Genomic DNA, 10,413 nt, shown 5'->3' with positions numbered 1-10,413 from the left:
ATAATTGACTATTAGACAGATAAACCCCCTGCTTTTCAAAGCAGACATCAAGGAGCAGTGCTTGGGCTCTGAAGTGGAAGGTACAACTCTCAAAACTGATCCTCAGTTTACATACATATGAAACGTCTCTCTCTTTCCATGTATTTTATGGCAGGTTGTAAGAAACAGATAATGTCTCTTCTCATTTCCATTACAAAGCTCTGCTGAGAGACTAAGAGTCTGCTCCAGCTGTAGTGAGTAAAACCAGTTCTTCAAAAGAATAAAAAAAAAAAAGAAAGAAGAAACCAGGTTAAAAAAAAAAAAAAAAGAGAGGAAGAAAAAAGACCATCTTTGAATTCTGATTCGCACACTGCGCTTCTCTTTTCCCATTGTATGTCGCTCTGCGGTAGTCGCTCCCCGTTCGGGATGACTGTTTGACCAATACTTTCACAAAGCCGCTTGCTCCCCTCCAGGGTTATACTCAAACAACTCAAGGATTGCTTCAGCCAGAAGCACTTTCACACAGTTTGAGCCAAAATTGCCCCAAGGAAGACTTAAATCATGCTGGTTGAGAGTTCTGATGGTGCTTTTAACGGGGTCAAACTTTCACTTCCCAAATGGCAATAGAGCACCAATCTTGGAGAATTTCCTCTTCCAGAAGGACTTCCTGGAAGCATGAAATTGCCCTGTGGCGGGTTGGACACATGTTGGGGGTCATAAAACACCTGGCCTCAATGTGTTCAGTCTTGCATTACATCAACTTTCCGTGCATTTTTTTGCTGTGTGGCTTGCTGTATTTATTTTTTTAATTTTCACAATAATGGATATTTCAGACTAAGTCCTAGGTTTCAGACATTTGCTCTCAGAAATCAGAAAGCATGAGTCATATTTGGGAGACTAAAGAATCAAAAGCCTTCTAAGAAGGACATTATTCAAAGGCACAAAGAGTAAGAAAAAAGAATACTTTGACCTGTTTCGGATGGAGAAGCATCCAAACTGTCAGCGGCCATCAGAGACCACTGAGGATAAACAAAGTTTGTATAGAAAACATACTGTATTAGTTGAAAAATCTCTAATTAGAAAAAAATGTGTAAGGAAACAAGTGTGGGGGAAGTCATCCCATAAAATAAATCAGATGGAAAAGTAGCAAATGGGAGCAAGAGAAAGAAGTTGAGAACAAATGGATGAAATTGCTTCACAGGGCATGTGTTTTGCAAATGGCAAACTGAATCTTCCTTGATCTTTATGCCTCTTTTGCATCCTCACACACCACTTTCGAAGAGGGAAACACAGATTTCTCAATAATAGTTCCCTCTTCTCCGGTGCTTTCAGACTGTCTACACATCACCTTCAGTTTTATTTTTGAAAAGGTGAATGGACTGTACTCATACCGCTCCCCCACTGTTCCCTTCCCACCCACATTGTTTCTAAAATATGGCCTGCATCCTCTCTCTCAAATGTGGTTTTAACAAAGCAACATAAGGAAGTAGTGTATTATTGTGTTTACTTTCCTTCATTGAGATGTGGGTTTCTGACAGCGATGTTGGGCTTGTTTTGGGAGTCATCCACCAGTAAAACTTGATCAAACCTGTTGCATCCTGAAGCAATTGAGCAAAATAGAGTTATGGCTGCTGTAACCTAATCACAAGCAAAAACATGTAGGTGAGCTGTAATTATCAAGCTTCTGCCATCTGATAACATTTACAGCAAACAGAAAATTAAAAGACTTAAACCAGAAGCAAATGAGTGGAAGCTTTTTCCTTTTTTTGAATAACTGACTACTGACTTTTCCCTGGGGTTGCATATAAATCTCATCTCCATCGGAGAATCTATCCTGAACATTTTTCTTCACTGGATGTCGGGGGCTGAATTTCTGTATTCTCCTTCAGCACTGGACATACTTGAGACCCAACTGATAAAATATCTGGAAGGGATGAGCGCAAGGGCTGGTTCATCAGGTATATGCCAAAGTTTGTCTGAAAAAAAGCAAAATACTTATTGAGATGCAACTCATGTTACAGTAATCAGATCTATAGAGGATCTCACAACCCAGATACGTTTAGAAAAACAATATTGCTTTAAGAATAAGGAGGTATGTACTATCTCCATGTAATTAAGAACATTTTAAACTAATTAACTATAATAGACTGGTAAACAAAAGCTAACCCCATGCTATTCAAGAATAATACCTAAGTAAGTGGATAAATAACGTAGTATTTCATCATGAGTTCCCCAGTATCATGTATGTAATTAACACTCCCTCACCGTCTTGTCATTCAATGACTGTTCTGCCTTCTTGACAAATACAGTTAATGCATTATCACAGATAAAGGCTAAGCAGCACGAGAATGCATGTATGTATGTTCAAACAGTGAGGAAAAGTCTTGCATCTTCTACCATGAATTATTCGCTTTGTTAACAGAACTTTGTTCTGTGTAGCCTTTGTGAATTTCCCTTCATTTGTTTTTATGAATATTTCAGTACATTGTACAGAAAATATTCAGAAAGTTTGTTTTATTAGGACAACCACTTGTTATCTGTCATTACCTGTGAAGCCATCCTACATAAATATTAGAAATACTTAGATGTGTGTCCTTGTGATACTGAATAATAAAGAGGAACAGAATAACCACCTCACCCACTGACCATACAACCCTCGCAAGCACTAAAAACCTGATCTGCGTGTCTGTACTTTTACGTGTGGTCTTGATCTTAAGCACGTTGAACGTTACAGTCGTAGCAGTGGACAGCTGGGTGTGATCTGGAAATGTCACGGTATGAGACTGGTGTGGTTTCGTGGTTTGCTTTTCCAACAGCGGAGAATTTAGAAATGCACAAGAAACAGACTTGCAATCTCACGATAATATTTTGCAAACAATTAGAAAATAGTTAGTTAAAGAAATATGTAAAGGAAGAAATAAAGGAACGCTGAAGACCATGTTAAATTGGTAATTGATTTGTATACTTCAGAATGTCTTTGTTCTTCAAGCTGAGGACCTTGGAAATCCAATACTAATTTGCTTGTCTTTTTTTTTTACAAGTTTCAATAAAAAGTATTTTGATTTGGTAGGCTGCAGCCAAAATGTACTGGTCACTCCAAAGTGTAAAGTAAATAAATAAGCAAATGAAATTCATTAAAAACAAAACTCTATTCTCCTTCTCCATTTCCTGATTACATTTACTGCCACCGTTCAGATAGATTATCCTGAAATTGAGGGAATTATATTTACAGCAGGTTTAGAAAAATGCAGTAGGTAAAAGGAATTGCAATAAATTAAAAAAACAGTGTTAGCTGCATTTAAGGGAGCATATTTTTCAGACTAAATATAAAGGCAGTATGTTTTCTCCTGTTCTTACGCTGTATAATTAAATTAAAAAAATAGCGTTAGCTGAATTTAAGGGAGCATACTTGACAGACTAAATACGAAGGCAGTATGTTTTCTCCTGTTCTTGAACTGTATAATTAAATAAAGATACAGTAATGAGGTAACATGAAACAGCTTTTAGTTTTTGAAGAATTAGTGAAAGGTAAGGCTGAGACCTACTCCCAAGTACGAGAGATGGTGTAAAGCAGAGATCTATCCAAACATGGCCTCAGACTCTGAATTTGGGTCTTTCCAATTCATTTGTAAGCTAAACATTAAAAACAGCTTCCAAGCAGAGGGGTTTTTGGCTATTTCTGCTATTCCTTCATCTCACTGGCATTTCATATATATGGGGTATGAGTTGGACCTGATCCAGCCTATCCTATTGATGACACTTTTGGGATACCTGTGACCATAATGGGGTCAACACTGGTGGACACAGGGTAGATCCTTATGGTCAGTGTTGTAGTATTTAATGCTGAGGAACAACAGTAGCACAGCAAGATCCCAATCCTCTAGCACAGTGACTGCGTTGGATCACCCATGATGGTAAAATGATAAGTCAGGAACTGTTTCATTTAAAATATGAAAGTACATAGTATTATTTTTCCATTCTTGCTTTTCTTTTATTTGTTGACAAGCTGTGCTTTCTCTATTGGCATAAATGATATGTTTTTCAGTCTTGTGGTTAATAACCTGGATTTACTTTCTATACCCGAGTGCAAAAATTACTGTTGCCATAATTTTGTTGTTTTAAAAAATCAGGGAATCATAAAACACATATTGTAAAATGACTATTAGTCCGTGCTGCACCACATTTCATGCAGGAAGGAATTTTATAACTCATCTGTGTAAATGAACTTATTTGATACATGAGAAGTTTTTATTTATAGTTACTATATTGACATCTTGATTTATCTTAAAACAAGACTAAAATAAAGCTGGGCAGATTGTTCGCTGTGAAGAACTTAATTCACCAATTTTTCTGTTGTTGTGAATCATTTAGCAAGATTTTTTTCCTTAAAGCACTTTAAACCATTCAGAATTATTTAAGAAAAGGCAAGTGTCAATACATCTTATCTTCAGGTATTCTCAAATACTGTTTTAATACTGGTCCTTAGTATTTCCCTACTGTGATTGGGCATTTAAAATCTCATAGTATTTTTTTCAGTGCTGAGTCTGGGTGATGCCTACAGAGTTTTCATGGTGATGGTATACTGACGGTATACATATTTTAGTACTAATACCTGCTTGGAATTACTGACCTCTTTCTTTTGTGAATGTTCTTAAGACCAAAATTTAGCTTGTGATTACCAGAAGTGGATTTGATATCTTTTAAGTAAATTTCCTTGGTTTTTTCAATAATTACAAATCTTTGACTCAGCAAATACTGATAATAGCATGGCCCCCTCCCAAGCAATGACAAAAGCCGTGCATCCTGCCATTCCAGCTCTGTTTCAAGAGAAAGAGAAAATGTAGAAACGGGCCCTTCTCACATTTCACTGTTGAAAAATGAGGCTTTCAGACACAGAGATTACAGCCTGCAGAGTTATTACAATGAACTGCATAATCTCTTTCTGCCGTTGCTACCTTTTCCTGACTTCAAGGGCATTTCATTCTGCATATAACCTCCCCAGAACACACCAAGCACTGGGCAGGGAGTACTGGGCTGTGAATTCTATGGCTTTATCTGCTCGGTCTTCTGATGGCAGTAGGGGCTCTTCCCATCATTCTTAAACTTCAGAGGGACAAAAAATGTAAAGCTTCTTGATTAGTAAAAAGCACAACACTTCACTGCTGGGAGAAATAGATAAACTGTTCTTATTCTTGCCAACAGTGAATCATATGATAGTCATCACACTCAAAGGAGGAGCTATAAAATGCTGTCATTCCTGCATGTTGTCTCAAGTACACTTACTGGATCAACAGTAATATGCACTGCTTAGATATTCAGTGACAGAGAAATATCCTGGGTGCAGTATCTCCTTTGTAAGATAGAAACCCGAGGTGCTGCATCTGACAAAGGCTGAGATGAGATGCCTTCAAGCTACAGCTCCTAAACAATCAGTTAATTCAGACTAGCACTTGGTAGGGAAAATGCCCTGCTGGGATGTGTAACAAGCACATAAGTAATACTGCATGCTAAAATTTAGCTTTGAATGGATGAGTTCTGGATTTCGCCCCTGGATGTAGCTCGCAGCTGCCTTTCCCAGTAGATAAATTTACCTGTTCACATCTGCTCATTTTATACATAAAAAAACATGACGTCCCCTCCATGCAAAGGTTTGAAAGATGCAATTATTAAAGCCAAATTTTTTTTTTTAACGTAAGGATGTTTTATCAGCTCCGGATTCACCAAAACTTATTCGCAAAGCCTTACAAAATAGAACAGTGGAAGAACTGACTTTCAACACGCTGGTTTTTCATATTGGAAAAAAGGGAAACTTTTAACTTGGTGTCAACACCCCCCATCTTGTTCTGCTGAAAATATCTGGACAGCAGGCTGTTTTGCTAAGAACTGATTTTCCTTTGCTCTACCTTAAATAAAATGCATTTTCCAGTTCAACCGCCAATGCGAAAAATGAACCATATTAATTCAGAGGTCTATTAATTACATCAATCGCCGGTTGCAAATGTTCCAGATCTCTGGATGAAAAGCATTGCACAGTGTAAAGCCCTGCATTACTATGAAAATGATGATAATGATGCATCAGATAAGAGAAGTCATTTGCTATCCTTGCTAACGTTTCAGTAAGCAATCCAAAGGCACGGCATCTGATTCTGCAGGGAAAGAAGCTCTCCCAAGGCAAAATGAGATACAGAAAGGAGGATCAACAGCCTGCAGGAAAAAAACACAAGCCTTTTAGTGTATGAGGGCATGTGCAAACATAATGGATTTCCCTTGATGTACTGCTATCCATACATTTATGCTGGGGCAGACTGCTAATGCAATTCCCTTTGCTACCTCGACAGCAAGTCCCAGCTTATAGCACTGCTGCAAATCTACCCACAGGGCTTCCGCTATTGTTAGCGTTAAACTGCATCTGCAGAACACAGAAGACGGGCAAGAATTCAGTGTTCTCTCCTTTCTGTCTATGTGTGTTTTGCATCAGGTGGTGACGCATGTGAAACAGCGTGTGGCTATTTTTATGCTGTTTGCTTAATGTAGTTATCTTAGTCTTTCCTAGTCTCCTGCAGTACCAGAGAGAGCTCTGTCACAGAAGGAGAGCTCATTTTTCCTTCTCAGTCAAAAATTACAGAAGGAATCCTTAACGAGTGTTTCTTCAGAACTGATGGCAGCAGAGCTCAAGTTCACTTTGTAGAGGTGTTTGCATTTTATTTCAAAAAATGTGATAAAAGGTTTCATAAAAAGTAGCTGGCTAGGCGCCAGCACCCTGCTTTACATTTATTGGGAAACATGCAAATTGCTTGTGTGGCTAATTACAGTAGCTGGTTCTGACTTTCAGCTGCAATCCACCTATGCAAAGCCTCTATCTTTCAGCTTGGAGCAGCAGGTTCTCAGAGTCTCAGAGGGATGGAGAAAAAAATGATCTCAGAAATAAATATTGAACCACCTCTTACAAGCCTTACTTTATTTAGCTCATTACTGAAGTTCATTGGTAGTGCTGTCATTTGGGCTACTAGTTTGATAAAGTTCGATATATTTTTTCCACGTTGGTGTTCTTGGAAAATCAAAACAAAATGGTAAATATTGACATCTGACTCTCTTGTTAAGCATTCAGGATTTGCTACTCATTCGTATGTGCAGTATCTTTAACATTTTGGAAATGGAGCAACTACAGCAGCCTTTCAAAAATCTCAGTTCCCCTTTTACTGGGAAATCAGCGTAAATCTTATTTCGCTGCATTTGGTTTTTGTAGTTCAAATCGCATTATTGACAGCTGGGAACAAACACTGCTAAATTCCTTCACTGAATCTGTACGTGATAAAAAAAGAAAAAGGAGTCTATTAGATGACTCCTTAACAGAAAAGCGCATGCTAGAGACATGAGTCACCAAAGCATTAGCTCTGCGATTTAACGCAGTCACATGAACTCGATGTTCTTTCTCTCTCCCTGCTGTGAACTGTGAAAGGTTTGGATCGATGTCCTCTGCTAGGTCTGCTTAGCACACTGAAGATGCCAGAGTCCTTGAGTGCTGCTCACTGATAACCGGGTGGTGACCGTCACCCCCCAGATGACTTGCAGGAGGGATGGGCTCTGAGATCTTCTCAGACCAGTTCAGGCAAAACTACCGGTTCAAACTATCTCTTTCAGGTGTCAAGCTAAGCCAGAGGACTTGGCCTTACGCAGAGCAGGGCATGCTCACAAGGTTCCATCTGCCAGCAGTGCTGAAGGCTGGGAAAAATAAAAAAAGCTGAAGGCCTGGTTCTTTGCAGCGTGAATATTGTTGTGACTGTGCTCTGCAGTGCCTCGCCTTGCCACGCGTCTTTTATCTGGCGCCAGGTTGTTCTCAAGAGGCTGGATTGCTCTGTTTGCCTTCGTTCTGTTTGAAGGAGTTACTTGGTTCTAGGAGTGCTTGTATCAAGAAAAACTTTGCATCGCTGAGTTAACTGGAATGAAAGAGAAGCTCCTCTTTGCTGTGGGAAACGTGGAGGAGACGCTTCGGCTCTCCCGAGAATCTGTGTCCGGGGTAAGGTTTTGTTGCCATTAACGAAGGTCCCTGAACACAGAGCGCTTTCCCTCTACGGAGGATTCAAGTCATAATCCAGTAAAACCCACGTGGGTAGAGAAAGTCCTCTGCATACCGCACCCCACGTGGCAGCATCCCTGCCCGCAGTGCCAGAACACGCTCCGATGCGTCCCACGTGTTCCAGCTGTGGCTCACCATTACCTGGAGAGGGCTCTTGTCCTCAGGCTACCCACCACGGCCAGGAGCTCGTCTCACAAAGGCGCACGTTGGCTGGGACCAGCTGGATGCCAGAGCCTGCTGTGCAACCCTAAGTCATCTCAGGTCAGTGGGAAGCTGTGCCTAGGCAGCCAGCCCCTGCCTGCTCGCTTCAAACTGGTCTCGCTCCGCACCAGGCGCCTGGCTCCGAGACGGAGCCGGCAGAGCCATTCACCGAGGATAATGTCCATTGAAAATGTAGCTCTTTGTTTGCTAATGAGTCACTGAGGCGAATCAATTTATTATTTTTTTTTTTTCCCCAAACAAAGAATGCATTATTTCTCACTTGTTTGTGCATTGTTTGGGTGAATGACGTTCAACCTATTTGTTATCGCTCTGCCCCTGTGTTGTGCCCAATCTCTGATGTTCGGCTGGTATTGGCGAGGCTTCTGAGCCCTGACTGGCTAACGAACTTCTACAACACAAGCTTAACAAACAGGAAGCAATGAATTTAGAGTAAGGATTTTCAGCTAAATAAATACTTATAAAGAGATCTGTGAATTTTGGGGGATGCTGAACTGTCTAGCCATCACCTGAGCACTCTCGATTCCAAGAAGCAATGCAACCTTAGGAAGCAGAAGGACTCCAAATGAACACTTGTATTTCACACCTATTCTTCAGTCACTTTCTTAATCAATTACTCCTGCTTTGATTATATTCACATCTGCTCTGTTTTTCCTGCTAAGTAGCTTGTCACAGTAAGAATAAAGTTTAGTCTTAGAGCTAACTGTATCATTTCAAACACTTTCTGATTTTTCTGCAGATTTCTCTCCTTGAATGACATCAGTGCATCAGCTCGTGTTTTTCAAGACCAAAATAAACACACTGTAAAGTAGTACATACTGAATAAAAGCAAGCACAGTAAAAATAATGCATATTAATAGTCAATTTCTGAATAAAAAACGTGTTGAGCATTTTATGGAAATAAACCATGTCATGTCTGGGTTGTAAGTGCATCCTCTTTTTACTGAAAAAACAAATGGTGACAATTAGCAAAACAACTTAATTGTGAATATTCTTTCAGCAGGTATTTCACTATGCATGCAACAAAGACACTACAACTTACATATACATCTGCACATACAGCTATTCTGGAGTACTATACTGACCTTTCTACCTCTGGCAGCCGACAGAGACTGCAGAAATTCTTTGTTTCGTTCCCCAGACTGTTGATCAATGCAGATTATTTGACACCTGCTACACGGACCCACAACCTGCAATTTTAGGTAAAGAAGGTTCACGGCTATATATCAAACCAGTACAACACAGAACAGTACAAGCTTCTGACCATCATAATAACTTAAACACGTATCTTTCACACATCTTTCCTGTGGTTTTTTATGCTTTCATTACGTAAGAGGCCAGGCCTGTTCACCTAATGTAGTAGGTATATTTTCAAAGGGTTTACTTGCGAAGGTCTCACTGAATTTTGAATGCGCTTTTTTCTTTTGTTTTCTTTTTTTAAGGAAAACTTTCCCAGAGACAGAATCTGAGAAATACTGAACATTTACATATTTGTATTTCCTGATGGCTTCACTTCATCTACGGGCTGGCAGGGCTACATGCCCAAAAGAGAAGTGAATACAAAATTAAGCCAGTGCCTCAGGATTTAACCCAAGGAGGATTTTCTTGGGTTTGTTTTATATTGTTTCAGTGCAGCTGAAATGCACAATGTCTTTCTTATATGCATGGCACTTGTAGATAATCAGAATGCAAAATGTGACTTTTCAGAAGTTTACATAATCAGAAGGAATAAAGAGATCCTCTAGTCTAACATCATATGTAATACAGCGCATGGATCTTAAAGTTAATTCTTTTTTGAACTATGGTGTCTTTTTAGGGAAAAAAACCTTGCCACAAATTTCTTCTTAAAGCATTAAAATGAAAAGGAAGACGTATTGCCATTTTACTTAATATTGCACCCCTAACTGTAGCAAAGCTCTACGTTATAGAAACTAACTGTTCTTACAGTATCCCAATATATACATTCTACTTTTGTAAAATGTGTCATAAATTTCAAATAGGGCAAATAATTAAACCTTACACTGCAAACATTTTTATATGCTGAGCTGAAGTGTTATTTCATTTTTTTCTAGATACATCTAGAACTGCTTGTACAACTCTTCAGCGTAATCATCAAACCTATACAATTAGCTCAGCTT

General features: G+C 39.3%; 1 protein-coding gene across 1 annotated transcript in view; it reads right to left on the bottom strand.

Moving 5' to 3' along the window:
- Positions 1-305: 305 nt before the first annotated feature.
- Positions 306-10,413, bottom strand: part of MOCOS (molybdenum cofactor sulfurase) — a 224,477-nt gene continuing 214,369 nt past the window's right edge. The window contains exons 14-15 of the mRNA XM_049830456.1: positions 9,361-9,465; positions 306-1,955 (exon numbers count right to left, since the gene is read on the bottom strand). Of these exons, the coding sequence (XP_049686413.1) occupies positions 1,809-1,955; positions 9,361-9,465 (252 nt within the window). The 3' untranslated portion in view covers positions 306-1,808. The remainder of the gene's footprint in view (positions 1,956-9,360; positions 9,466-10,413) is intronic.

This window comes from Accipiter gentilis, chromosome 27 (assembly GCF_929443795.1).
Source record: "Accipiter gentilis chromosome 27, bAccGen1.1, whole genome shotgun sequence".
In the NCBI taxonomy this organism is placed as follows: domain Eukaryota; kingdom Metazoa; phylum Chordata; class Aves; order Accipitriformes; family Accipitridae; genus Astur; species Astur gentilis.
Note: the sequence above shows the minus strand (reverse complement) of the source record. Positions and strands in the feature narration are given on the sequence as shown.